Consider the following 27386-nt stretch of genomic DNA (forward strand, 5'->3'; position numbering starts at 1 on the left):
CACGTGTTGTCGATTTAAACATAAGTTGAGCTACTTTAAAGCTGCTCGTTCATCGCGAGCGTGTCGCTGCGAATGCAAGTCCCAACAGCAACGTCGTTGCAGTGGCCGGTGGGCAGCAGCAAGGTGGCGACGGAAGACGGAGAGGGGATGATCCCCGGTGGCAGGCACCACCGAGGCGATGATGTAAGAGATACAAGACGCTTGGCGCATAATAACAGCTGCAGGCAGTGGAGAGTGTCTTGGGGCAATGCATGGCTCGCAGATCGAAGCGCTGCTGGAGAGATGCATCGGGTGGAGTGGCAGAACGAGTACGGCGGGTGGCGGGGACGGGGCTCGGTGGGACGATGGCCGTGGCGGGGCGTCGCTTTCGACGTCGGCCCAGCGTCCGTCGGCGAGGCATTTTTGTTTACCACCATTTAAACGAATCGTCCGTTTTATTTTTTTTGCCAAGCGCCTGTCGAGCATGAACCGATAGGGCAGAGCATATATTACATACCCACCCCGTTATCCCATGCCCCAAGCCTGGCGCGCCTCACTCTGCCGCCCTCTGTCGCCCTACTTGCGCTTCCCACCACTGCACACCTCGGCCGCCGGCGCCAGCAGCTGTGTCTCCCCCCCACGGCCACTGCACCGTTTGTTCTCGGCCTCCGGACTGTATTTCCTGTCCTGATTATATATCGCCGCCCTTGCTTTCACTCCTGCGCCCCTCCCCTCCCCACCGTGTGCCCACTCCCTTGTCCTTCAGACGCGCCAACATCCACCACGCTCCACCATGCCTTTCCTACAGACCCTCAACGACCTCAAGGACTTCACAAACAGCATCAATCCTCTCAACTTCCTCAGTCCAGACCACCAGCCGTCTCCCACACCTCCTCCAGCCTCTCCCGCCCGACCCGCTGCTCCACCCGACCAATCCGAAGCAGGTCCCGGCCCCTCATCCCTCGCGTCGCGCAACTCAGCCGCAGTCAATCAACGTTCCATATATTCTTCTCCCGCAGAGTCTCCCCGCCCCTCTCCCAAGCACTCCAGTTCTTCCTCCTTGCCTCCCTCTTCAGATTCTGCAGAGAGTGTCCCGATAACCAGGGGTGCCGGCGCAGCCAATGCCACTGGCCGAAGGAAAAGTTCGGGCACCAGCGTCATGATAGCAGAGCCAGAAGTGACCAACATGGCAAGAGGCAGACAGAAAAGGACGCCCAGTGTGGCCAGCGGCACCAGTGGACTCGGTGACGATGGTCTCAGCGATCGTCGAGGGAAGAAGAACCCGCCGGATGTGAGTCGTTGAATTTTAAATTTTTTTTTCGTCCAGAATTTCTCTGTTGACAACTCTCAGACATATATCATTGTCAAGCCTCCCCCCGCAACAGCAAAGAACCCATTAAATCTACAAATACAGCTAGTTGTGAAGCGCAATCGCCGAGAACGAGGAATATCGACATCGTCCAACTACTCATCCTTGGGAAGTTCTCCTGCCGACGACCGTGATGTGAAATCACAACCTCCGGCCACACCGAACCTTCCGACGTCTGTTCCCATGTTACCCTCCGCGTCCATGACAGGTAGATCGTCCTCGTTACCAGCGTCTGCAGCTACTTCAGATGTTTCCGACGAGGATGTCTCCGTCAAACGATCATCATCCATTAGGTCAGGCATGTCGAACGCCACAAGTAGTACCGGCAGTGGTATGTCTGGCAAGCGTATCGAACCAATGTTTAATCTGGCTGTGCACAATGTGGTTCATCCAACAGTTGTTACGGATGCTGCGACAGACGTAAAGGTCGCCAAGGTGAGCTATGACGTTTTATCGTGAAATGGATTCATGTTGACACACATTTCCACAGTTTCACAAGCGCGTCGTGGACGTTTCCGGTGTCGGCATTGTCGAGCCCTCTGAAATCCACCTCCCTTCCGCCTCCAATCATCTGTACCCGACCATTTCACGGGTAACATCACATGTTACATCCGACGGCGAATCACTGCAAACGCCTTCTACGAAAGCCCGCCCTCTATCTACTGCATCCTTTAGCCCTTCCCTTTCGCCTGTGAACACTGCTCACCAAGAAGAAGGTCGAGGTATTCGATCGAGTCTTGAATTAAAAGGTTTCCGACTGGATAGTCTTCGGCATCAAAAGCCCGACTCGGGTGACAGCAATGCGAAAAAGTTGTTTGGCAAAATTTTCAAAAAGAAGAAGAATGGAGAAAGAGCCGAAGACGTGGCCATCAACATGAGTCGGTCTGGATCGACCTCGTCCATCGATCCAAAGAGTACTTCAAGTATACCCCAGGACGCAGCGTCCACCAACGGGTCAACTGCGGCGGGCAGGGCAAGTATCAGTACAGCCTCTGACTTTCACCACCCCACGCCGTCCGCTATTGGCTACCCAACTTTTGGGACGTCGCCAACCATTGTCGTTCGTCAGCCTCCTTCCGTCGCGCAAGAATCTCGTTTGAAGCCCGAACTTTATTCTCCTACTGAAAAACACCATACCAATTCATCTTCAGCAGTATCTTCGCGTTCTCGACCCATCGGTTACAATTGGACAGTCCGCCGTTGGGCGCGACGCAATTCGGAAGGGTGGGCGGCCCACCTTGTGGCGGCCGCTGCTGCGGGGCTCGAATTGGTTGGCGCTGCAGAGATGGCTGGCGAGAATGAAGTCCAGTTTGAGTGGGTGAAAGGCGTCTCTGAGCCTGATGAGAAACCGAGACAGAGGACGTTGGGCGTTGGAAAGCCAGGGATTAGTCCGGGACCGCCAAAGGGACGGGCCGTCTCCGCTCCTGGACGTAGTATATCGAGTGAAACAGGTCCTAAATCGTCAAGGAGGATAGCATCTCCGATGCCTTCAACTCCCTCCTCTCCTGCTCCTTCAAGACCCCCTTCTCCATCACTCGATAGCCGACCCGAGCCCGTCCGGCGAGTGTCAGCAGCCGCATCTACATCGTCTTCGGCAGCTTCATCAAAGGGAGTCCCAAGCGTCGCTGTTGACAGTGCAGTGGCCGGCGGTGACACAACTGCAGAGGAAGGCGATAGTTCTGAAACGGAGGACAGTGAGACCCCTTGGTCGTGTTGGGTCTGGGTGAAAAACACTGGTCAGAGGCAGTTGCTCGGCACGCTTACACCAGCGCCACACCACCCCAAAGTCGTTGCCGTGCTCAAGATCCCCATGAGTCTTGATCCCGTTTCGCTCACAGATATCAAGGGGCCCGTCGTGGACGCGAATGGCGAGCAGGGGCACCAGACGGCGATGGCGATGAAAAAGATCAAGGAAAATGTGGCTCTCACAGAGGAAAATTTAAAAGACATGATCTGCGTCACCGCGCTGTGGTTGGTAGCCAGGGAAGAGTATGGAGGTCTGGGAAGAGTTGGTGGTGGAAGGAGAAGAAGGGGAAGGAGACTCGCATAAACAAGTGTAAAACTAAAGCGTTCTTTTATAATAATAATTCAAGGTCCCGGCATTAGCTCTTCTCAGTAATTTCTGTATATTTATCGACATTCCCACATTGACCAAAGTATTATTCAAAGTATTATTACTACTGTATATTACGACAATTATACACACATGCATCAACTACTAGTTAAACAGACTTGATTTTGCGATTTAACAGAATGAACTAGAGCTTCCAGCCTAACAGCAAATTATCAATTAATCTGGTCCTCCCCACCCATACAGCACCGGCGAGCACCATGTCTCTGCCTGTAACATCCCCACGGACAGGATTGAATGTAGTCCTATCAAACAGCTCAATATAATCCAGTTCCAGATCTACACCGCCACCTTCTTCGGGAGCGGCCTTTGCTATTCTTATTTGTTCGTTGAGAATGACAGAAGTAGCTTGCGCGATGATATCTTCCGCTGTCAGGGTTGCGGAGGACGGATCATGGCTTTCAAAGGCTTCAACACCCATTTGTAAAGCCTGGTAAAGGATGGGAGCGACAACGAGTTCAGGCTGGGAGAGATAGGCGTTGCGGGAAGAGAGCGCGAGGCCAGAGGGAGATCGTGTGGTGGGTACGATGTGGAGGTTGGAAGGGGTGGGGTGCGATAAAAGTAGGTCTTGGACGACTGTTTGTTATTTTTAATGAGATCCATTCCGCGTAAGAGTGATTTTATCAAAACGTACGAATCTTTAATAAAAGAGCTTGTTGTATATCTTTCTGGCCAAAGTACGCGTGGTCGGGCTGCAAAAACGGGTAAGATGTCTGACAAGCCGGTGCGATGTATATATGACCTACTTCAACAGCGTTAAACAGTTTTGTACAAACCGTTGCCACACCTTTGAAAAACTGGGCTGTCCATGCAAAAAGTCAATCCCGAGCCCCGCGCTCTATCGGGCCATGGCAAAGAACTCACGCCTTGAGGCTCCCTCCATCAAATCCCCCCACCCCTTGACATCCACCTCCACTCCCCTATGCGCACTGAGATCTTGCAATTCTCCCTTTAGCGGGTAAATCACATCTGCGGTAGGGGCAAACACTACCAGTGGGCTTTCGGGAGCTTCTCTCAGTTTCCCATCTTCGCCTCCTCCAGAAGATGAAGTAGACGGAGAGGCAGAGGTGGGTCGGTAAGCGTCGTTCTCAGATATGCCCAGCCCGCGAAGCGCGGATGGTAAAGAGTTGGACGAAGGGAAGAGGGTGTTGAGAGCGGAGAGATCACGTTCTAGCTGACGAGGGTACGCGCCGAAATCCTCGTGAGGCGCAAACTGTTTCAAAAAGTCACAGAACGAGTTTCAGCCCAACAGTTCATTCTTGGTTATAGTATCCTTCGTGATCTGGCTGCTGAGAACGGGGGGAGCGTACCTGCATAGGGTTCACAAAGACAGTCATGACCGTCAAAGGATGGCGATTCAACGAAGTCCGTACTGTATGCAATAGATGAAATCAGACGTTAAGACTCTATTCGTCCCTCTGGGGGGGATAATAGCATCATCGGTGCCCATCCAAACCTACCTAGATTGAGATGCCCTTCGTGCAACGCACCCATCTATAATCAATCAAAAAGATAGTCAAAAAGCTGAGCGCTTCGCCAAAATCACAAAAGTTGATGATAAACTTACTGTAGGGACTACCCCGACTTCCAAACCCCTTTCTCTAGCTGCGCGCCTCCATCGCCTCAACTGTGCCAATGTGCGAATGACAGGGATATGTTGCGGCGGGTGGTGGTGAGAAGTGGAGAGGCCCCTTGCGCGGATTGGCGCAGACACTCTTGTGATTGTTGACGGGGATAATTGGCCATAGCAGCGGGCGGGGGTCAGCGTACGGAGTTTGGTGCGGGTGGTAAGCATCTGGAAAGTCTTGGTAAGAGGGGAATGGGAGGGAAAAAGCTGGATTCGTGGCGATGGAATGCAGGAATGTGGTCGGGGGAGTGGGAAGTGGGTGGATCCCCGCCATCATCATTCTTCTAATCTCCCAACGACGGAGACGGCCGACGGTCCACCGCAACTCGTACAAACGAAGGAAAAACATTCATATTCCCGTGCAACGAAACAAGTAAAAAAATGAACGCGATAGTGTACAGTCTGCATGATGCATAATGATACAGCGCTCCAACTAATGAGATCCCAATGAATGACACAACGAGGGAGGAATAAAGCGGGGGAAAAGAAAAAAGAATAATTATCTAGAAACCGTCTATCTATCGTCTCTTCTTCGCCTTTTTCCCTGTCGGTTCGTCATCGCCTCTTGATCGCTTTCCAGGGTTTTTGGGCACCTTTCTATCCCTATTTCTGTTCTTGACATTCTAAAAAGAGCGAGACAAAAGTTTGAGTACAAGACCAAAAGGGTAATGGGATGATAAAAAGCTGGACTTACAGCGTGGGTATAGAAATTACTGGCTTTTTGTTTGCTGGTGGTCATACGCTTCGCCTTGGTCGCTGTTTGCTCTTCTTCGTCAGAATCGATAGCTTGGGTGGGCATCAGCAAGTTGTTGAAAAAAAAAAAAAGATATGGTAAGAAAACAATTTACCTTTTCTCTTGCCAAGTTGCTTGGCTGAGGGTACATCTTCGTCCTCTTCATCATCCTCCTCCTCCTCCTCCTCTACTACCTCTTCACCATCGGCCGCATCCCCTCCAGCAGCCTCTTCAGGGAAGACATCATCCCAGGCCAACTCCTCCTCTTCCTGGTCTTCACCACTCTCCTCCTCCTCCTCCTCGGCCATCTCCCTGTCCTCATCATCGACACTTGCCTCTTCCTCCTCCTCTACATACCTCCTCGCATCATCGCCAAGGAACTTGGCCATGGTGACAATCTTACTAATCGGCTGCTCTACGCCCTTCACGCGCTTGATCCCCAACACCTTGCCCAACGATCGTTCCTGCTCTTCAAGCATCTCTTTCGTTTCCTTTTCCTCTGCCAATTCCTTTTGCTCTTGTGCCTCCTCGGCCTTTTTATCAGCCTCGGTCGTCGCCGTCGCTGTCGCCGAAGAAGCATGTGCAGATGCCGCACCGGGCTCAGGCTTGGAAGGAGGAGCGACAAAGAATGGAATCTTGCCCCTTATCCAATCATTCAACACCATCTTGGCAGCCGCTTCCTGATCAGGCTCACCCCCCTTGAGAAGTTTACCGCTCTTCTTCGCAATGGCGGTAAGGATGACGGTCGCGCCCTCTTCGCCGTGCCATCCGCCCTCGACGCGCTCGAGACCGTACGTCCGCTCGAGGTACTCGGGCCTGACGCGCTCGAGGAGCGCGGGGATGTGTTCCGCCGGGGTGGCCAGGTTTTCCACACGGACGACACCCTTGAGAACCGTGTCCGTGTCCGAGTCCTTGGCGGAGACGGGCACGATACCGGGACAGTCAATGAGGTAGATACGGCGCATGAGGGTGATATACTGCCAGATCTTGGTTTCTCCAGGGATGGGAGCGACAGTGCAGACTTTCTTCTTTTTGAGCGTGTTGATTATACTGGATTTACCAGTGTTGGGGTAGCCGATAAAGCCGACAGAGATTTGTTTCTTGTCAGAGTGGAGGACAGAGAACTGACGGAGGAGCTGGATGAGGGATCCTTTACCAAATGAATTGTTGATAGAGGCATGGAAGGCGATAGTGGGTGCGGAAAGCGAAAGGTGTTTCACCCATCGAGCCTGTTTTTTTGCAGTGTCAGCCAGCTCCATAAAACACAGCGCTAGATCATGCAAAAAAAAGCTAAAAACTTGAACGATGAAATGTGTGACACCGAACTAAGGGACCCGGATTGAACATTTGCGATCCAAAGATGACAATCATCCAAGCCCCAACTCAATCAGGTCAACCACCATAACTCCCTGACCCCTCACCATGCCCAAAACGGGCATGGCTTGAATCCTCTCTAAGAAACCACTCAGAACGAGGGCAAAGAGGCGGGGTATAAGGCGGGAGAAACGCCTCGGTCTTCCACTCTCGTAACGGTCCATTCGCGTAGGAATTAAGCGTATGGCCCTGACTGGAGTGTGGGTCGGGAATGGGGGGAAGATGATGTATATAGGTAGATGAGGTAGATGAGACTTACGGTAACCCAGGTGGGAACGAGATCAACCTTGTTGAGCACATACACAAGATGTTTGTGTGCCTTTTCCTTTCGCAAGTACTCGACGACGGGCTTACACCTCGTACCCAATGGATCTCTTGCATCCAAAACGTGGATGACGACATCGGATGAATCGAGAACTTTGTAGAGCTCACCCCAAATACGCCGGGATGTACCCTTGGCGTAGATGGGCTCACGGGCGGTAGAAGTGGTGGGGTGATAGATGTCTGCCAAATCGGCGGTACCGCTCCCCTCTTGAGTAGAAGGTCAGCAAAATAAGTATACGACACGAGAATCGATACGTACGGGATTCGGCAGTGGCGGCGGCGGTCTCGGCAGCGGCAGCAGCAGAAGACTCGCCGAGTTCTTCAATGCTACCGATATCAAGCTTGGGTCGTTTTCGCTGAGCTTTGGGACCAAACGTATTGCCGAACGGCTCGGTTTCGACAATGTGAGGCCGCTGTTTCGGTTTACTACCATGAGCTCTAATGTAGTGGAAAAAATCATCATCAAGAACATACCCTGCCACCGTCCTTGGTATCGTCTTGCAGCAAACCCATCGGCAGCTTGTTTCTCTTGAGCAAGACAGAGTAAGGGTCCGTTTTCTGCTCCTTCAACGCCGTCCTAAAGTGATCGAGCGCAGACTGCGAGATGACTCGCGTGTTGCCTGCGTTGCTCGTGGTCAGCGATCTCGCTGTCGAGCACATGAACGGGTCGCTGCTTACCGAACCATCGCCTGTCGGGCTTGACTCGCCCAGGCTCTGCGTCCTTCTCGCCCTTTTGGAAGGCGGCGGCCTCGACGATCTTACCGTCGCGGTCCCTCACGGCCTTGCCGCCGTTGAGCATCTTGACACGGGCAGCAGACTTTGCATCGCGGTAAAAGTTCTCGCCTGCGCAAGGTAAGCGTGGAAGCGGGAGGAGGGGCTGTGCGACTGACCTTTTACACGCTTGAGCGTAAACTCGCCGGTGGACGTGCCGGACTTGGACTTGACCTTGCCGAAGCCAGGGTTCGCCTTGCGGTCATGGTTTTTTCCCTTGCCCATTGTATCGTGGGAGATGGAAACGGAAAAAGAAGATGCCGCGAAAAATTGCTGGGTGTCTCCAGATTTTGTGTTACGTAATGGCGTGTGGGATGTTATATTATAGCTGGGGTTGGCTTCTCGCTTTCTCTGCGCACTCTCACAGCAACTCCCGCCATGGCTTCCGTCTTCCGCTACACCGTAAGTCCCCCGCGGCCCGCCCCCGCTCACCCAGCAGCAACGCCTCGCCCACGAGAAACCGGTCATATTCTGGTCCCTCCTGCTCGGCCTCTCAGGTACGTCTCCCCCTCCCCCCTCCCCCCCCGCTCACCGTACACAGGCCCCGCCATGGTCTTCACCGTGCCCCCGCTCCGCCGCTCCTTCGGCTACACGTCTCCAGAGCCCATCCCCACCACGTTTCCCGGTGAGTGCCCCCCTTTCCGCGCGCCTTTTCGTGCAAGAGCCCGTAGCCCGCCTGCTGACAGTCCGTCGCATGCAGTGCCCGACCGACCGCGACGACCAGTCGAGGGATATGAGGATTAATAAGAAGACTTGGAGAACATGCATGGTTATCTGCACGCTGACACCGATGAGCCACGTCCAGCGCCAATCAGAGCCATCAGAGACGACGAATGACTACAAGTCGAAACGGATAAACTGTCAAGGTTGACTGGGCAATTGCTAATCTTCCCCCGTAATCATACTGCGGCCGTCCTAACCACCGTCTATGAGTTTCGAGATGCAACCAAGGACCGTCGGCTTTTGCAAATGAATGATAATGTACATGATGATAAAACGATACAACTCTTCACTCCCAAAACTCCTCTACCTGCCGTCCTCGTCATTCACAACTCTGCTAACCGCATCAACCGCTCCCACCCATTCTTCAGCATCACCCGCACCTGCCTCCTTATCCCATCCTCATCCACCCCCGCCTCTCTCGCGCTTGCCCATACCGCGTCGTCTTTCCTCACCTTGTCTGCGTACTCACTATCCCTCTTGCTGACTGCCTGTGCGGCTGTACGTAGTTGTGAAGAGTGCGATATGGCTGTACGCGTGACAGACGTGTAATGAAGCGTAGACTGGAGAGACGCGAGGTACGGCATGATAGTCGATGGCGACGGTCTGTGAGCCGGCGGGGCAGGGAGGGGAAGGAGGACGTATACGATGGGAAGCAGGAGGAGGAATAAAGAGCGGACGGTATGTATCGCCGGCGCAACCTATGCGAAAACATGTCAGTATATAGACGATATAAGAACGGCCGCTTGTCAGAGCTCTGCCATCCGTATATGGGACGCACATGGACACAATCCCCTTCCACCGCGACGACGTCCCACCCCCACTTGACGCCAATCTCTCCCACAGCCGCGCCCAGCAGAACCCACGCCATGACACCCCTCCACCTCTCCGCGCGTCGCCCCGCCCATGCGCCCCCTACAGCCCTCCAGCTCAACATGCCGAGCACCACCGCATCACAGAGGTACGGCCAGAGGACGGACGGGAGCGCGAACAGAAAGTAGTCGGCCGGACGGGTGCACCACAGACACTCCAACAGGGGGCGGTGGCCCAGCCGGGCGTAGAGGTACCGGTTGTCGAGCACCTTGAGGCGGGCGAGCAAGAGGTCGGCCAGCGGGGACGGGCCGTTGTCCGTCTCTAGGGCGTCGCGAAGGAGCGTGTTGTGTGCGAGAATGGGGATATTGTGGTGCGTGAAGAGATGGAACGGGGGGAAGAGGAGGAGATGGAGCCGGTGGAGGGAGGAGAGGAGGAGCAGCAGCTTGGCGGGGCGGGGCAGCGGAGCGGGCGCAGGAGGTGTCGGGCAGGAGCGGGGAGAGAGCAGCGCAGGCAGCCAGCGGACGAGCACCAGCCCCGCCACAGCAAGAGGGATTTCATACCGGTACAGCATGGACAGCGCCCACATCCTGTCGTGCAGAGAGAAACAGTGTATGATCAATATGTTTTTGGATACAGTAATGTAAAGTAGATATCAAAATAGGCGCGTAGCCGGTGTGCGCAACCAAGATTCGATCACGAGAACAACACATCTTTATTACTTGTCACCAGTTTATAAGCCCCTGTGAAATAACAACAACAGTGTAGTCTATATAGCGCACCGACTGACAGTATCGCACGCATTTACTATTACTGCAGCAATAGTGGTAGGGTTAGCTGCAAACCTAAGATTCTTGGGCGTTTCACGCCACGCTTTCGCCACTGGATCTAATCCCATAGCACTATCACTCTAATGATAGATAACGAGGACCCCAGCAGGGACGTGGCAGGTGCGGGCGAATTGGGACAGGATTGGAGGCCCATTGGGTAAGTCAGCATTCCTCGTGCCTTTTGGGTATGATTCGTTCTGCAATGCGATCTACTCGCCTTTACTGCATCTTGTGGGCCAACTTGCAGTCGAGCAGTCGAGGTTGACAGTAATGCGGCTGACCGGCGATCAACACTATCACAGCCATACTCCAAATCAGCTTGTCTTATATCATCCCGCTTCACATGCTCTGCGAGTCCGCATCCAACCGCCCTCGCCACCACGTTCCGCTTTTCCTAGCGATATCGTGCGTGCGAACGATGCGCTTAGAAGACGATCTCCCGATTCGGCCACTAGGTCCCTGTGCTTGCTCTGCCGACAACCTGTTCCCAGAAACGGCCTTGGTGAGGTCGCTGCAATATCAGGTATGGAGAGTTATTTCCAGACACTAGAACATGTCCATTCGGAATCCGAAAGTTTCTCGCAAGGTGTGGGAATCGACGATCTGTTGGACGCCCCGCAACCGCGTACGTCGAATGAAGAGAATTCTTCAGCAGCAGGGTATTATGCTCGGTTTTTCAAAGAAGTACGGAAACTAGGAATGGGCGCTGAGGGAAGTGTATATCTGGCTGTACATCACATTGAAGGCGATACCTTGGGTGAGTCACTATGTGTGATGAACGCTTGCCTACATCTCCCACTTTATGGGCGCTAGAGGACTGACTAAGCGGCCTGTCTTCCCCTTGGACAGGAACGTATGCGGTAAAGAAAATAGCCGTCGGCGAATCCAAGGAATATCTTCATAAAATCCTACGTGAAGTGAAGCTGTTGGAAGTTTTGAGGCATACCAACATTATACCTTACTACCATGCGTGGATTGACACGACTCGATTCTCAGAGTAAGTTTCTCCCAGCCGATACAGTTTGAGATAACACAGCCTCACCTTTTCCCATTCCAGCCTCGCACCCCCGGTGCTTGCTCTCCATGTTCTCATGATGTACGCTTCTGGCGGAAATCTTGATTCACTGCTTCTTTCACGATCTCATTCCACAGGATTCGCGGCCGGCCTCTCTGCAGACGACATTGCCGACGCCGAACCAATCGACCAGCTGCCCAAAGAAGAACGCATCAAGGCATTCAAACGCAGAAGACAGAGTGCCAAAACCGAGTGGGCAAACAATCAGCGACCGTTTACAGGTGGTAGGCGGGCCTCCAGAGCAGAAAATAGAGGTGTACTGCTACTCAGTTTTGAGGAAATCGCTCAGCTTTTCGGGGATATCATTGATGGACTGGCGTTTCTTGTAAGTGATCCTCTAGACAGATAACGGCGTTGAAACAGATGACCACTAATGACATAGCATTCAAATTCCATTTTGCATCTGGATCTAAAATGCTCCAACGTTCTTCTGCACTGGGAGGAAGGAAAGCTGGTGTGAGTATGACTCTTATTTGGATAATCTCAAAGCGGATCTGCAGTGAAGGCTATCAGGGCTAAATGTTTTTTTTTTTCTCAGACCAAAGGCGATGTTGTCCGACTTTGGCACTTCAGAAGAGATGCTCAGAGGACAGAGAGAAAGGACAGGTCATACGGGTACCATGGAGTACGTGGATACCCTACTGAACTATGTGGGATTTGCTAAATTGGTATAACAATGATACAGGTACATGGTAAATCAAAGGACACGCCAGTGCAATCTCGGACAACGCTCATGGCGATGTTTTAGGCACCTGAGACACTAGTCCAAGACGCCAAAGGGCGTTTTCGACCCTCTGATTCACATGCAGACATGTGGTCTCTTGGTAACTATCTGAACTTTTCAGTCATGTTTTCGTTACTAACAGAGTTTCTTCCAGGGATGATTTTGTACAAGATGATGTTTTTGAAACTGCCATATGAAGAATGCGACAGCTATGATGTTCTTCGTGCCCAAATTCTATCCTATATGGGGTGAGTATCATCAAATGGTACCCTTTCAGTTTTTGTCCCTAAAAACACCCAACTGTAGCTTCCTACCGGATGGGTCTCTACTGCAGAATTTACAGCGCCGACATATTCCAAAACGCTTTGCCTTCCTTCTCAAGGAATTATTGGATATCCATCCGGAAAAGCGTCCTTCTGCCGAGAAGACGAGAAGTGTTTTAGCGGACATTGTGAGCTGTTCAATAACGTGTTATGTAGAATCAACTTTGACCACTTTTTTTCATCTCGTAGAAACATCACTCAAATCAAAATGAGGATTATTCTTCGGCGATAGTTGGACAAACGCTTGCGTCATTGGAAAATCTCTCTTACCCCAGCAGCAGAAGTATTTGTCGAAGGGATTCGGTCGTCGTCAACGACGTTCACCTCGATGCTGACGCGACCACGCCAAACAACGGTCTTCTTCCCTTCTTCCCGTTACCAAAAAACAATTTACTACCATCACTCACCGATGTTCCTGAGCGGGCAATGACCTGCCTTGCTGGTCCAGCAGTGCGCCTAGCGTTGTTGTTCGGCAAACTTGTTTCCATTCAGCCTAGTATCTCCGGTGTCAGATTACCGCCCGTTGTTGCAGTCATCCTCATTCTCTTAGCCTTAACTGATTTAGCCCACCAAGGATCCTTTCTCTGGTCGTTGACCTGTTTGATAGCTCATTGTGCTGCAGTCCTCAATTTCTCGTCTCACGAGATCTAAGAAGCCCGCCAACGTTTTGGTGTGGGTATTTGTCTTGCAAAGCGACAACGCTCTTGATCAGTTGACACAGTCTCCCTGGAAGTTGCTAGCGATTGCAGTGCAATAATTCAGGTTCGGCCGCTAGTCTTATCAGAGGATAGATAAATATGGATGGGGACTTGAATCAAAGTAGCGCATTTGTTGATACACCGTTGTTGTACCTCCTGGTAAATGTAATGATTTCCAACGTTTTATTGCAAGGGAGAATGTGAAAATTTGTCCACCTTTTGAGATTATGTAGCGTGTAACAACAAAGGTGCAGGATGTAAATACAAAGCTCCATATAGTCAATTGAGTATTATGTTGAAATTGAAAGACGATAAGCGCAACCGCTCTAGAAACGCCAAAGCCAAAAAAGGATTGTGCATTCTGAGAAACGATTCCGGTTTGTCAGATCATCAGCGCTCCGCTCGCTCTCCCGATTTATACAGATTTATCAACTTCAAGCAGACTTCATGAAGGCAGACTAGGGCAAACAATCCAGTGTCCGCTTTACCTATGCATAGGGCTATTTAAAAGCCCGATACTCAACTCACAGAAGAAAGGCCCGATTCTGTTGTATCATTTTGAAATCGCACCGTGAGCTGAGCTTCCATAAATTTGAAACGGTGGGCAATGTAGGCAGAGTAGCGAACGAGTATACGTAGCTTGCAACAAACCAGTTATAACAAGCATTCACCACCGCCATCGCGACCTGTCGTCTTTCGACATGTCCTTCCTTCGCAAACTGTCATCTGCCGCATCCAGCTTCCTCCCTAGCCCCGGCCCTCCGAGATGCACAAGGGCTGCCATTGCTTGTTGTCTTCCATTCCGCACCGTCCCGCAGAGAATAGACGACAATCTGTTTCTGGAGGGCCGGATGAGGAGAAGCTTGCTCGAGCATCCTGGGAAATTGCGGAAGCGGATTCAGTTATAACAAGAGCATTATTAGTCTCCAAAGACGGCCTATCTGCATATACTTCTTCCAGTGATTCGCAAAAGAAGAGCTTCGACAGCGCAAGTGCGGATTATCATGATGATTGTGACAGTGTCGTCCGGGTCAAAGACCTCATTTTTGGCGTTTTCTCAAGTCTCTGGGACAAATTTTCAGAATTTTTGCAGAAAAAATTCCATTTCTATTGGAAAATGGGCGTCAAACACTGTAAAGTACATGCTCGAACATATGACGCGTCTGCGTGGACCAGACCGTACATACAGCAAAGATCCAGGAGCCAGCTTGCGAGGCGCAGTGCCCCGCTATCGATGACTAGAGCGCTAACAATCAGAAACTGGAACGTTGTTAACCAAACCTCCGTATGTTTTACGTCAGAAGTTGAGGGCAGCGCTATTAGGTGTCTGTTCCCAACACCAACACAACCTCACTTGGCCTCACAAATAAAGCACGACGTAAGCCCGGGATACCCCTCTCGGAACTTCGTGAATTCTTACGCGCCGTATATTTGCAGACGCTACAGCGATTTCCTCCTGTCTTGCCACATTGATGGCAAGTTTTCGGATTATTATGGTCGCCGCTATTCATCCCGTTCAGTGCTAGGTTGCTGGGCGCCGAGGCCATAAAATATTGTACGCCGCTCACAACAGCATTGGGAAGAGTGTCAATCCCAAAGCGGTCCAAATTGTCTACTTCGACTCCAACCCATGTCCCATGTAGCTGTTGGTATAGTCAGTTCTGCGACCCTGTCCATCTGCAGCAGCAAGTCTCCAACTGACCCCTTGGATATATCCAATGTATCTCACCGACGCCCTGAATCTCACCTTTTTCTCCTGAGAAAAAATAACACAGGGAACACCCACGAAAAGCTCGATCCCAAGTTTTGAACATGACGTCTCGGTCATGTTTGAAGTCTTTCGATACTTGTCTGTTTGATTTTCCTCAGTGTTCAGTGAAGAGCAAGGCTGAATGATCGTTTTCTGTAGAAGGGGCTGATGATCCAGATGAGCTCTCCAAGACGAGCGAGATGGTTCTGATGATCTTGCATACGCTTTTCCGCAGCGCGCAAAATCGAGTTGTGTTGCCGAGGAGGGCAGTTCTTTATTGACAAGAAGTATCAGCGACTAGTTTTCGTTGTTGAGCTTCTCCGCAAATACATACCGTAAGGGATCTCCTTAACTTCCTTTTCAGCATCGAATAATGCGCTTGCATAGGCGGATGTCCCAGAGTTGCAAAGCTGATTTTTATCCGACATGCCTTCCTGATGGTTATCGGCTTTGAGACCAGAAAAGGAATTGTTTAAAAACGATTCGAGTGGCAATGAAGCACTAGAAATTTTATCTTCCAATAACCTGCCACCGGGGGGTTTAACACAATTATTGGCACCTTGAAAAGTTATTCCTTTTAAGGTCTCGGCTATAGCCAACAGTTTGTAAGATGTAGGAGAGAGGCCTCGCATGCTTGGATCGATTTCGCTTGGAAAGGATGCGATCAGTGATAGAGCCTGTAATCAGACGTAAGCTATGAACAGCTAGGAAGCCAGGAGGTTGCACATACTCGATTTGTCTCGATATATGTTTTCCCAGAATTCGTTCGCTCAGCAGCCTTTTGCAATATGATGCGCAAGATGTCCAACGATACGGGATCTTGGTCCTGCATTAACGTCCTCATTCCGTCGCTTGCGGCTACGTCTTCTAGACTTGAAATAATAATTTCACAAGCCTGTCTTTGTACCGCGTCTACCATTTGCTGCAGACGATTCAACCAGCCTGAGGACTGAGCTTTCTCAGATGTTGTTCGCTTTTCAGTCTCCAGTTTCATACGCATATGGTGCAATGAATAGAAGGTATAGATCACATTCGATGGTTGGATTCCTTCAATTACATTGTGCGTCAATTTTCCGACCTCTTCAGTATTGCTTGTCGCTACATCTCGGCCCCAGCAGCCCGTCCAACCTCGTTGAATGAAGTTTGTCGCCAGCGACCATAAGACTTGTGGCCGGCTCTGCTCTTCAGCAAGCCAGCACCAAAGCTTGATAGCCCTGTTAACACATTTTTTGCAGTGGCAATGGTCCCAATCTAAACCATGGCAAAGATCATGGATGATACGAAATTCAATCTCGATGACGAGCTCCTCAAGTTGCAAATACCTCGCACAACTATGAATCTGTAGCGCAGTCAACAGACCAAATGTGCGATTGGAGAAACAGAGAGTGCCGGCATATATATACCCAAGGCAGAAGTGCAAGGCTGCAGGCGTGAATGGAGGCGAGGAAAAGAAAATGTCGACGACAGACGTCTGAGGATGTGGATGTTGCTTGAAAAACGAAGAGAAATACCTTGATCTGCAGGCGAGGATGAATTTGTGAGAGGAAAATATCATGGTCTGCTTGGACAGATCCGCAGTCGCATTCAGGTCTTCCAAGCTAGTTCCACTGGTAGTATTGCTCGGAAGGTGTATTCGCACGTCCGCAAAAAGCTTGCTTCTCCACATATATGTTAGATCTTGACTCAGCTTGGCCCGCCTTTCAGACACAGTTCCAGAGCCATCTGGATACAACCATGGCTCTGATTGCCACGCGCCAATCTGTGCCTGCCCCTTCACCCAATTTGATAAACCTTCTGCCCCTTCCGAGGTATACATCATCCTGACCGAACAAGGACGCTGAATCATTATCTGTCGAGGATTTTACAAAAAGACACCTACTTCAGATGGGTTCGTAACAGTTCCGCAGATTCATGGATTACCATGTCGAAGATGAAGTCGTCGTTGCATAGTGGCAAATCAATGGAGTTGTCGAGAGACCCTGGCAGCAATTGCAATGGTCTGTGGAAAGGAAAGGCTGGGTGGCGAATACAAGAAAGTAATGGCGAAGGATCACCAGCTATGGGACCCGACGATTGGAGGGGCAAAAAAGCATCTCTGAATGCTTCTAATTCCAAAGTCAGCGGACTGATATAAATGGAACCACAAGCAATATAACAATGAACACTAACTAGAAGCTCGCGCGTAAATAAGGGCTTGTTATAATCAGCATAGCACCGCATAGCTTCTAAGGACTTGCGGTTCTCAACTCACCTTTATGTCCCCAAACCGCGGACCGTTCTCTTGGTACCCTCCACCTTATATCTGGATATAGCCCCTCAGCATGCTCATACAACTCCAACAAGTCTCGAATCCATGCTTTTGTAGATCCGGTCGCTGACTTCTCAACAGCGTTGCCAGATAGGATTTCACTGCGTTCGGTCATGGCCTCTTTTTCTGTACAGCAAGATTGATCGTCTGCGGAGCTTTTGGTCGACAGAGAGAGTACAGCTATTCGTTCCTAGCTTCTGTTCAAATCCAGGTTGCAAAAAAGAAAGCTGAAGGTATGTCGACGTATAAAATTAAAAGCCACGATCTGTATTCAAGACTTGATGTCCTCTACCTGTCTATCAGCCTGCCCAGGCTTCGGGCTTCTGGGGAATGATCACAAGAATGCTGTGATGTATGTGTAAGCAGTTTGAGTTGAGTTTAGAGAGGTATCAGGTCGTATTTAGAATAGTGTCGTGCGCGAATACTGCAAAATGTGGCTTTGTACAAGCATTGATGACTGACAGGAGCCGCCACAAGGTAATATGCTACGCACACACGGTTGCAAGTAGGCTGTGGTGGAATGAGTCGACTCAATGGCTTTTCAAAGTCACCCCTCTGATGTGTAACGTTGGTAATGCCACGGGAGCGTGAGCTGTAGTGTGGCATTAGCGACAATCAGGAGCAAAGCCATAAAAATTTGTTAAGTATGTATCGCACGTACTGGCCAGTGATTCACTATACAACGCATCTGCTGGCCTTGCGGGCACGGCAAGTCGCAAGTCTGACGAAGGTGCGAAAGGCAAAAAAAATTACTGCGGAGGGAGGTGCCTCATGTACTGTGAAATATTCGTTTGTATGTAATTTCTTCGGAAAAGACGACTAGTCTACCAGAGTTGAGACCGATGTACTGTACTGTAGTGCAAATGGACTTTTGTTCGTGGTCGTCGACACAACAGAAGACAACCTCGTGCGTTTTCCCCCATTTCCAGACTTATTTATGCACCTGCTTTATCTCAAAATATACTTACGTAACATACATTGAGAAATGACTTCCACTGCTTCCAGACCCAGAATGACTGGCGAACGAGACCTGCGTGCACTCGCTGCAAGCGACGAGCAGTAATAATAAGCAGCAAGCGTTGGAAGTTGAGCATGACTCGCTTGAGCCAGAAAGATGTACGCGTTAGTGTATATAGCAGCAATAATGGTAACATTAAGGATCGGACTTCGTTCCCTGTTCTATTATCTGCCCCCCGTTCTTTCCGCCAAAGATATAAAAAAAACTGGCATGGAATACAACATTTCTACTAAATTATGCTGCCGCACTTTTTCGCGGCATCAAGCTGAGTCGCGCTTTGCTTGTTTGCTAACATCGATCCTCGTTTGTGAAGTTCAGCTGCTGAACGATCGTACAAAAATGACGGCCTTCATGAACAAGCATAGCTTCGAGCCTTTTGCTCATCTTGTCGTGACATGCACAGCTGGCCAGCCGATGAGGCGATATTGATACATATGCATCATCATGCTGAATCCTCAATCATTTTTATCATTGAAAAATAACGAAACCGGCGACTTTTAGGTACATTGCCTCACATATAATTGCTATTATGTGCAAACTAACGTTCAGTATTAAGATACTAGAGCTTATTCCACCAGACCATGAAAGATGACTCATTTGTAAAGCTTTCAAGGAAATGAAGGGAAGGAGGAAAGCCATGTGAAATGATACAAAATGACGATGGACATTGAGGAGCCAAGCAGGGCCGGGCCCCTTTCTTCCTCTTCTTTATCTTCGGAGCGGAATACTTAACCCTGTAAGTGGACAAGTTGAGGATGTCTATTGCAAAACCGTTGAAAAAAGTGTAAACAAACTCAAGAGAGAAATTTGAAAAAGAGATCACAGATGTGGACTAGTTTATATTTATACATGATGTCAATACCATCTAAACAAGTCCCATACGCTTCGTTACCATCTGTCCGACGATATGCTTCGACCTAGTCTTGCGATATGATGCGAATACCAGCTATGATTAAATATGAGCAACTTCGTAATGCTTTGCAAAGTAGAATAGCGACTAACACGCGCGTGCAGAGGGGACGTTGGGTCTAGGCGATGACACAAAGGGTCATGCCACCAGGGTGGGCCTCCTGGTTGCGAGGAGCTTCAGAAGAGGAAGTGGCGGCAGAAGTGAAGGTGGTGAAGATGGCAGTGAAGGCGTCCATTATTGTAACTGGTTGTGGAGTAGCGATGGTTGGTTGCTGGTCGGTAGTGAGGATTGAGTTGCTGTCTAATGAGCGAGAAAAAGGGGGAAGCCTCGAGCTTTTTATATGCCATTGCACTGTGGTGAGAGCACCGAGTAATACTTTGATGATAATTTGAGAGCTTGCCGAAGAACAATAAGAACTAATATCCTGCCGGAGAACAATAGAACATTTTGAAAGCCTTTGCCGATTAAACAAAAAGACACTCGGCGCTTGATGCTGGAGAAACAACAAAAGAAAACTTAGGTTTTGGCGGAATCTGCAAAAAGCGTAAAAGGCCTCTTTCATTGTTTCTTTGGCATCAGCGCCGAGTGTCTTTTTGTTTAATGTGTCTTTTTGTTTAATCGGCAAAGGCTTTCAAAATGTTCTATTGTTCTCCGGCAGGATATGTAGTTCTTATTGTTCTTCGGCAAGCTCTCAAATTATCATCAAAGTATTACCCGGTGCCCTCACCACAGTGCAATGGCATATAAAAAGCTCGAGGCTTCCCCCTTTTTCTCGCTCATTAGACAGCAACTCAATCCTCACTACCGACCAGCAACCAACCATCGCTACTCCACAACCAGTTACAATAATGGACGCCTTCACTGCCATCTTCGCCACCTTCACTTCTGCCGCCACTTCCTCTTCTGAAGCTCCTCGCAACCAGGAGGCCCACCCTGGCGGCATGACCCTTTGTGTCATCGCTTAAGTTCCCCCCCAACGGCCAAGCCTGTAAGTGGGATATATTGTCAGTGACGAATGCTGTGCTAACAACATGCGCTTTTATTTGGCATTCCTCGCCCAATCGGTTTACAGCCAAAGTCGCGTTGTTTATGTCGCGTCATTGCGCAACTGTTCAAAGGCAAGAAGATAAGAGAGTGAAATGATGATGCTAGTTAGGAACTACCTATGACCATGCAGTTCCGGCTTCAACATGCATAATATATTGTAGTCTGAAATACATTAATGTCATTGAATGATTCTCCTAGTTCTGCTCCTCCACCCAACTTGACCACGTCTTCAGGAGCTCTGTCAATTTGCATACTTAATAGTGGCCTGTTGCTCCTCTTCTCCTCTTCTTACTCTTGTTCATGGTTGTAACCGACTCCATTACTATCAGAACACAGATGTCACTGCCTTTGGTAATTCTTCGTGACGATGTGTGCGGTGGTGTTCCCTCTTTTTTACGGCGATCCTTCGCATTCCTCAATGGTTGTGTTCCTTATGCTGTAAAAGTATATAAGGGACTGCAGAAGATGGAAGTCGGCAAGGGGGACGGAGTGAAGCGGTAGGAGCTGTCGGAACTCAATTAGTTAATAATAAGTGTCGAGAAAAAAGATAAAGATAAAACACACAAATAGAGCGAGTAATTTGAAATGGGTATAAAATAATAATACATTTTGTCGAGCCTAATATAATTACCCCCGACCTCGCACTTTCTCACCCCTGTATAGTTATGCTACTAAAAAATGTAAAAATGCGTAAATATGACTAAGAAGGGTGCTCATTTAAGGGATTAAATCGTCGCTTTTGTTTAATTGAAATTATTTACCCGAAACCCCGCAAAGTCGTCCCACCTCTTTCACCTCCAAAGTAGTACTTATAAACCTTAATAAAAACGCCCCTATAAGCAAGGCTATTAGCCATTTTCATTGGAAGATTGCATAGCAATCTGACCGATTGCATTTTCTCCTTTCTCACCGTCTGCAGGACTCATATTGGCCAACTGCATGCATATTTTTATATCAATCGATAGCTACGGGGCGTCCGAGTCGGATAGTTCATTGCAAAAATATTGTTCAGAGGGTGCATGTCTACCACATATATAGGGGCCTTCTTTCCATAGTAAACCGGAAGGCAGATTTGATTCCGTCGAATGAGATATGCGGAGAAGAGGAACGAACGAAGACGAGAACGAACGAGCGCCGACATTTAGCATATTTTACATCCTGCTTCCTTCGTCTGTCATGGCTTCATTGACAATCTTCTACACAGACATGTCCTTGGCAGTAGTAAATTAGTAAATAGTAAGCGCCTCCTATTCTTTTGGCTGGCTTATCATGTTCAGGAAGTACTATCATCATCTCTGACTCTGTCGTCATTTGGCCATCATGAACGTGTGACTTGAGCACGATTGTTTGTTCACAAAGCTAATTGCATTAGCAACCACATTGGATGTGACAGAGTGCTTGAGCAGAGGCGCCAGCAAGGATAGGCGGTGGAGAAGTTGACATCGGACACTTCAGACTGTAGTAATATGTCGTCGGCCTTTGAGGGTAAGACGAGAGACTTGGCATATCTTATATCTTACATCTTATAGGACTCCAAGGGGTAATTCGAGCTCGGACGGGTACGATTAAAGGGATGGACTACTCTGATTCAAACGTTCTTTACTCCACTTGATCAGCCTTTATTTGCGGACAATCTTAATGCTGGATACGACAACTGTTCGCATAAATGTCTACCTGCAGAAAGTACAGTACCATCACCTGGTATTCAGATCCGATAATTGGTGATTTTAATCTGATATCCCGTTATATGTGCTTGAGCAATAATGCCAGACAATCTCAAGATAAAATCATGCGATCGAGTCCAGAAGACCATTTGGTAATCGATAGTAAGGTGCCAACTGAATCTTGTGTAGCGGAACAAGAAAAGAATAGGGTGCGCTCGGCAAGTGTCAAAAGCGTGAATGAAATCAGTTCCGAAACCATGCTTAATAGCAATATCTACTCTCTTAGCTCTTCCATGCATCTGGATGTGTTCATCATAGTCATATACGAAAGTGTCAAAGTCAACGTCTTAACAGCAGATAGAAGGAAGAAGTAAGAAGTCCAGTTATTAGATCGTTGTCCGTGTTCTCTGTGCCATCTTCCAAACTTGAAACTCTCATCGTTTGAACAGTGCCCTTCCTTGGCTGAGGTGGCCCCCATGTGCTTTTTGTTTGTTGGGAGGTTTATCTCACTGACTCTCAGCTCATGCCTTGATATTTCACTCCTGCACTTGGGCACTGCTGTTGTCTTCTTCCTTTTGACATGACGCAGAGGAGGGGGACTTTCAGTCGTTGGTTCGAAATGAACCTTCTTATCAATGAAAGCGTTTATGACCTGGTTTCTCTTTGGATTCTCCATCATGGCTTACAGTCTCATAGGTTCAACACAACCATCTGTAATGCGGCCAGACAGAATATCCAAAGTTCAGGCTTACCCATCATTGATTTATCTTTTTTACCCTCTAGCTTTTCTTCTAGAAGAAATGGCGAAGATTCTGCTTTGTGTCCACGCTCGCCACCTGATCCGGGACGCTATTGAAAAGTAGAAAACAAAAAAGGCAAAGGTTGGAAAGGATGTTGCAACTTTATGGGTTTGAACAGGTGCAAACGCAAAAGCCATGCCAACAAGGGCGAGCTAAAAAAACGACTGACGTACTGAACGACATTCGCAGACTTTAGCACTTCACATAGTTCTACCTGATAAGAGCCATAAGCACACATCATACTAGCCTCTAATCTCTGGCTACTCAATCCAGATCTTCATCGCCACCTGAAGATGGAGAAACGCTGGGTTGCCGGGGGATTTGCAACTGTCGGGAATGATTATGTATAGTAGTAGCTCCTACTGCAAAGGCGACACTTTCCGCGATCAATACAACAATGTTTATTATCACGTCATGGCGAACTATGGGGAGACAAGCATGATGTTGAGGCCGAGGGGACAAGAAAGATGGTGAAAAGGATGTTGAAGATCGGCTATGCTGATATACAGGACGAAAATGAAGAATGGCGGTTTCCCGATCAAGCTATGGAGAGAGAAAAAAGAATGAAGTTGTATGAACGACTGTTTACTCAGACGGTGAGTGACAAAGACAAATACTAGGTAGGTTAAATAAATATTGGAACCGAAAGATCTTCTTTGGACGGACGGCCTGACATGAAGTCGTGCCTGAAGACATGGATTATTCGTTCATTATTGCGTGCCGCCATATGCATGGCGGACGTCGCCGCCGCCGCCGTTTCACTCGTCATCGTCATTCTTCGAGATTGAATAACCTTCCAGTTTCCAGACCTTCCTCATGTTTTTTCTTCTGTTATACGTATCTTCTCATGCCACGGCTTCCTGGACCTTCTACTGCACTATAAACTGCTTTAACTGCCTTTATTCCGCTAAAACGCACCTATCCCGACGACTCCTCTTTCCATCCCCTGTCCCTAAACGTCCCCGTGGTCGCCCGCCACGACCTGGAGACCTGCCTTCGCCGATTGTCCATCCTCAGTCACACTCAAACAAATGCCAGCTTCCTCCAGTGGTCCCCTCGCGATGACGTTCCCCGAGACGGCCCCTCGAACTAAACAACAACGGCAATCGCCATAAATTGGCTGCCTGCGATGTGTTATGCCCAAAATATCATGCTAGATTTTGGATAGACGAGCGTGCTGATGACAAGGCTAGAGGTGACGAACGCTCTTCAGCTGCCAACCCCACAATACATGCTGTGCCAATGAAGCCGTACAACAACTACCACCTCCTCTACCTACAGATCCTGAACCTGAACTCTACCAGCTTTTGATCACTGATTCGGAAGATACGTCTCCTCTCTAACCAATCAGACCTACCGCGCTTTTGGGTGATAAGAACGTTGTCGTTGGCAAAAGTCTTGACTTCATCGGCAGCATATGTCAAACAACGGGCCCGAGCCACAACACATTTATTCATCTACGCCACCTATCTAAACAGGTAAACTACCGAAACCCCCTCTCTTAAATTGCGCACTCCTTCAAACTACACAAGGTGACATTCTGACCCATTGGTCGTCATAGCACGTACATATGAATCACATGTTGTACCAACAAACCGCCCACCAACCTAATAAGTAAACACTGGGACGACGATCTATGATGTGATGAGTTAAGGCCCAACCCAGCGCATCACACGCTTACATACGTAGAACGATAGGGTCAGCGACATGATCATGATCTGAACATTTTCAATACACCGCTTCGTGTCTCCGTTCTGAAAAAGTCTCCTTTTCAAGATGACCAATGGGTTGAATTGTAGGTAGGGCCCAGTTTTAAGAAAAGTCGATGGTCTCCATGTCACTAAGCCTGCCGACGCCGTGCAGTTTGTGAATGCGCCAGACAGCTCAATACTTAACTCACCCCTCAGAAGAGGGAACATGGGTCTAATCAAATGAGCCACCGTACATATGTAAAATGCATATTAATACGTACCATGTGACACTTGGATGAACAAACACGTCCATTCTAATAATATCATTATTAACAAAACCACCCAAAAACTGAATGGAATTCCCAAAATTAACTTGGTGCAATTGAATTATTTACCCGAAAAACCGCGAAGTCTTCGTGGGTCATCACTTGTATTTAATATTTAACGATGATATCATTTTTGCGCATTTTCTCCCTTAACCCAGGGTGCCACTTCTTCAACCTGTCGGCATTATGGAATTTCAAGCGAAATTGCCTTCGTTTCCCTTGTCGTATGTCAAAAGTCGATCATTGATAGAGAACAGTCTTTCTTCTCGTCCATCAATCCGCCACAGCTCACCATGGTAAGTGTGCTTATCGGCTAGTTGTCCTATCATCCGCCTTATTCTCCCACAACCTCTTGTTCGCAAATCTATTTTGTCAAAGCATCGCGAATACATCTGGCAAATTTTGCCAACATTTATGATTACCAAGGCGTCCCTACAACATTCCGCTTGGTCGTCTCGCCAGAGCATTTACAGCCCATCTTTCACTCTCTTGAGGCGGTTTCAAGAAGGTAAATGCTGACATTTCCCCCCAATCAGCCTTCTCAAAAGACTTTTATCGTCAAGCAAAAGCTTGCCAAGAAGGCCAGGCAAAACCGTCCACTTCCTCAGTGGTTCCGTCTGAAGACTGACAGTAAGCTGTCTTTGGAAACTCACATGAACACGTTTGCTGACAATTAAAATCTAGATAAGATCCAAGTTCGTCTTCCGCTGCATTACGTCTTTATTTTCTGCTGACCTTTAGTAGTACAACGCCAAACGCCGTCATTGGCGTCGAACCAAGCTCAACCTTTAAGAGATGGTTTCCCTGTGCGACCTAGCAATCTATCATGTGTGATAATTATTGGCTTGCATGGCAGATCGATATGCATCCGTGTAGATGATCGGATGTACAAAAAAGGGAGATTCGTGCAGGCATTTTTTATTTCGGTTTGATTCGGAAAGCTCGTAAAGGAATTACGCACATGGGATGCTCTCTGTTCTGATACTCATGTCTTACATGGTTCGCTGCATGTCATTTGTCGATATGTATCTGGTAATCCAGTGCATTTATTGCTGACTTCCAGTCTCTACTGATTTTCCACAGCTTAAACGTATCGCTAACCACGGTGTGCTATTTTATCTTAGCATGTCATCCGCCAAGCATATGAAGTGTCCCTTCACGCCATTGTGACGATAGACTACCAGACACGTCGACACTGCTTTTCAGAAGACTCATTGATCGCCGTGTATCTTGTTCTACTTCAGGGCCATGTAAGACCCGCTAACGGCTGATGTGTAGTGAGTAACCATGATACTGTCTCTAATATCTAAGTGTGCTCGGCGTGTACCAACACAACTGGTTTTTGTGAACCAGATTTGAGGTGGTCACGGGCGATTGGTTTCCTACTATAGGGTATGAAGAAGGAACGCATCGTCCTGCAGGTCTTTATCTTCGTCGAGGTAAATTTGTGGTCGTCTGAAGAACAATACAGTAGTGTTAGGAAGCAATAGGATGGTTATGACGATGAAATAAGGTGCCTTTAGGGAAGCTCACTGCGATTTTTTTTAAATCGATTTTTAGAAAAATCGGCGATTTAGCTGTGATTGACCCAAGTGTAGTATGGGGGCCCGTTAAATGCAACAATAATTCCTCTCCGCTTTTCTTTGCTCACATCAATTCCACTGGCCTCCGATTCTCTCGCTTTACGCTACAAGTTCGTCACCATGCTTCATTTCCGTCAGTCGTCCATCCGTAGTATAACTTACCACATATGTATGTTGTTTCTGGTTTTCTGTCAAGGTAATCTTCTCGACTTCCTCTCTGGCCAACATTGCCATGTCTAAAGACGTGCTCTAGAAAGCTACCGACTGTGCATAATTCTTGATAAAAGACTTCCCTGTTGGTCATCTAACTCGTCGCACTGGCCCTGCTGCGCTTTGACGTTTGTATTGAGTGTCATGGTACATGATGCCACCCGGTTTTTTTTGTTCATCTACTAATACTTCATAGCTTACTTTGGATGCGCTTCTTCTGATCACATACTTCACATTTCCCCAGCGATCCACAGCCTGCCGCATGCCGCCAGCAATCATCATAACCACTGTAAGTTTATGACTGGTTGCAAAGCACCATGTTCACTTCTTCTATAGGGGTCTAAGACACTCACAATGCAGTCCTGAGCAGAAATTAGGGTGACAGAAGCTTCGGCCGTGGGAACTTTCCCGGACTTGTCGGAGTTGGAAGTTGAAGCAAATGACGCTTGACGGCCTCGTGTAGGAGTCACCTTCGCCTTGGAAAGCGGCGCGGCAGTGCGGCCCTTGGGTTTGAAGCTCAATATGAAGTTAGTGGAGGAAATGGGGGATGCGCGACTAAAGGAGTTATTATTGATACTGTTACCGCTTCGG

General features: G+C 48.8%; 10 protein-coding genes across 10 annotated transcripts; 5 read left to right on the forward strand and 5 right to left on the reverse strand.

The window, feature by feature from the left end:
* Window positions 1–456: 456 nt before the first annotated feature.
* CND05620 (hypothetical protein) lies at window positions 457–3550 on the forward strand. The gene is made up of 3 exons (XM_570132.2): window positions 457–1270; window positions 1331–1783; window positions 1839–3550. The coding sequence occupies exons 1-3, from the start codon at window positions 773–775 to the stop codon at window positions 3396–3398; spliced, it is 2511 nt and encodes an 836-aa protein (XP_570132.1). The 5' UTR covers window positions 457–772; the 3' UTR covers window positions 3399–3550.
* Window positions 3545–5345, reverse strand: CND05630 (pantoate-beta-alanine ligase, putative). Its single transcript, XM_570130.2, has 7 exons — window positions 5047–5345; window positions 4940–4973; window positions 4790–4851; window positions 4344–4692; window positions 4226–4281; window positions 4114–4171; window positions 3545–4055 (listed from the first exon to the last, which is right to left on the reverse strand). The coding sequence occupies exons 1-7, from the start codon at window positions 5272–5274 to the stop codon at window positions 3607–3609; spliced, it is 1236 nt and encodes a 411-aa protein (XP_570130.1). The 5' UTR covers window positions 5275–5345; the 3' UTR covers window positions 3545–3606.
* Window positions 5346–5461: 116 nt separating this feature from the next.
* CND05640 (conserved hypothetical protein) lies at window positions 5462–8536 on the reverse strand. Its single transcript, XM_570500.2, has 8 exons — window positions 8428–8536; window positions 8216–8380; window positions 8012–8157; window positions 7797–7950; window positions 7473–7744; window positions 5955–7068; window positions 5801–5892; window positions 5462–5729 (listed from the first exon to the last, which is right to left on the reverse strand). Exons 1-8 carry the CDS (start codon window positions 8531–8533, stop codon window positions 5625–5627), a joined length of 2154 nt encoding a protein of 717 aa, XP_570500.1. The 5' UTR covers window positions 8534–8536; the 3' UTR covers window positions 5462–5624.
* A 136-nt stretch (window positions 8537–8672) lies between these two features.
* CND05645 (hypothetical protein) lies at window positions 8673–9241 on the forward strand. The gene is made up of 4 exons (XM_024658503.1): window positions 8673–8710; window positions 8748–8805; window positions 8850–8933; window positions 9009–9241. Exons 1-4 carry the CDS (start codon window positions 8687–8689, stop codon window positions 9050–9052), a joined length of 210 nt encoding a protein of 69 aa, XP_024514355.1. The 5' UTR covers window positions 8673–8686; the 3' UTR covers window positions 9053–9241.
* A 43-nt stretch (window positions 9242–9284) lies between these two features.
* On the reverse strand, window positions 9285–10431 carry CND05650 (hypothetical protein). The gene is made up of 2 exons (XM_024657101.1): window positions 9810–10431; window positions 9285–9729 (listed from the first exon to the last, which is right to left on the reverse strand). Exons 1-2 carry the CDS (start codon window positions 10425–10427, stop codon window positions 9355–9357), a joined length of 993 nt encoding a protein of 330 aa, XP_024512627.1. The 5' UTR covers window positions 10428–10431; the 3' UTR covers window positions 9285–9354.
* Window positions 10432–10575: 144 nt separating this feature from the next.
* CND05660 (conserved hypothetical protein) lies at window positions 10576–13703 on the forward strand. The gene is made up of 11 exons (XM_024657102.1): window positions 10576–10825; window positions 10971–11425; window positions 11518–11665; window positions 11726–12068; window positions 12126–12199; window positions 12282–12368; window positions 12429–12435; window positions 12492–12567; window positions 12622–12715; window positions 12774–12918; window positions 12980–13703. Exons 1-11 carry the CDS (start codon window positions 10752–10754, stop codon window positions 13439–13441), a joined length of 1965 nt encoding a protein of 654 aa, XP_024512737.1. The 5' UTR covers window positions 10576–10751; the 3' UTR covers window positions 13442–13703.
* A 744-nt stretch (window positions 13704–14447) lies between these two features.
* Window positions 14448–18419, reverse strand: CND05670 (expressed protein). The gene is made up of 8 exons (XM_024657103.1): window positions 18208–18419; window positions 17490–18138; window positions 17408–17431; window positions 17118–17343; window positions 15969–17058; window positions 15573–15915; window positions 15191–15510; window positions 14448–15131 (listed from the first exon to the last, which is right to left on the reverse strand). Exons 2-8 carry the CDS (start codon window positions 17659–17661, stop codon window positions 14808–14810), a joined length of 2499 nt encoding a protein of 832 aa, XP_024512812.1. The 5' UTR covers window positions 17662–18138; window positions 18208–18419; the 3' UTR covers window positions 14448–14807.
* Window positions 18420–19392: 973 nt separating this feature from the next.
* Window positions 19393–19958, reverse strand: CND05680 (pheromone alpha). Its single transcript, XM_570126.2, has 2 exons — window positions 19567–19958; window positions 19393–19510 (listed from the first exon to the last, which is right to left on the reverse strand). Exon 1 carries the CDS (start codon window positions 19707–19709, stop codon window positions 19593–19595), a length of 117 nt encoding a protein of 38 aa, XP_570126.1. The 5' UTR covers window positions 19710–19958; the 3' UTR covers window positions 19393–19510; window positions 19567–19592.
* Window positions 19959–20184: 226 nt separating this feature from the next.
* CND05690 (MFalpha3) lies at window positions 20185–20691 on the forward strand. Its single transcript, XM_024657104.1, has 2 exons — window positions 20185–20462; window positions 20547–20691. The coding sequence occupies exon 1, from the start codon at window positions 20323–20325 to the stop codon at window positions 20437–20439; it is 117 nt and encodes a 38-aa protein (XP_024512626.1). The 5' UTR covers window positions 20185–20322; the 3' UTR covers window positions 20440–20462; window positions 20547–20691.
* Window positions 20692–25164: 4473 nt separating this feature from the next.
* CND05700 (conserved hypothetical protein) lies at window positions 25165–26510 on the forward strand. Its single transcript, XM_570480.2, has 4 exons — window positions 25165–25298; window positions 25539–25632; window positions 25687–25697; window positions 25747–26510. Exons 1-4 carry the CDS (start codon window positions 25296–25298, stop codon window positions 25792–25794), a joined length of 156 nt encoding a protein of 51 aa, XP_570480.1. The 5' UTR covers window positions 25165–25295; the 3' UTR covers window positions 25795–26510.
* The last annotated feature ends 876 nt before the right edge of the window (window positions 26511–27386 follow it).

Source organism: Cryptococcus neoformans, assembly GCF_000091045.1.
Source record: "Cryptococcus neoformans var. neoformans JEC21 chromosome 4 sequence".
In the NCBI taxonomy this organism is placed as follows: domain Eukaryota; kingdom Fungi; phylum Basidiomycota; class Tremellomycetes; order Tremellales; family Cryptococcaceae; genus Cryptococcus; species Cryptococcus deneoformans.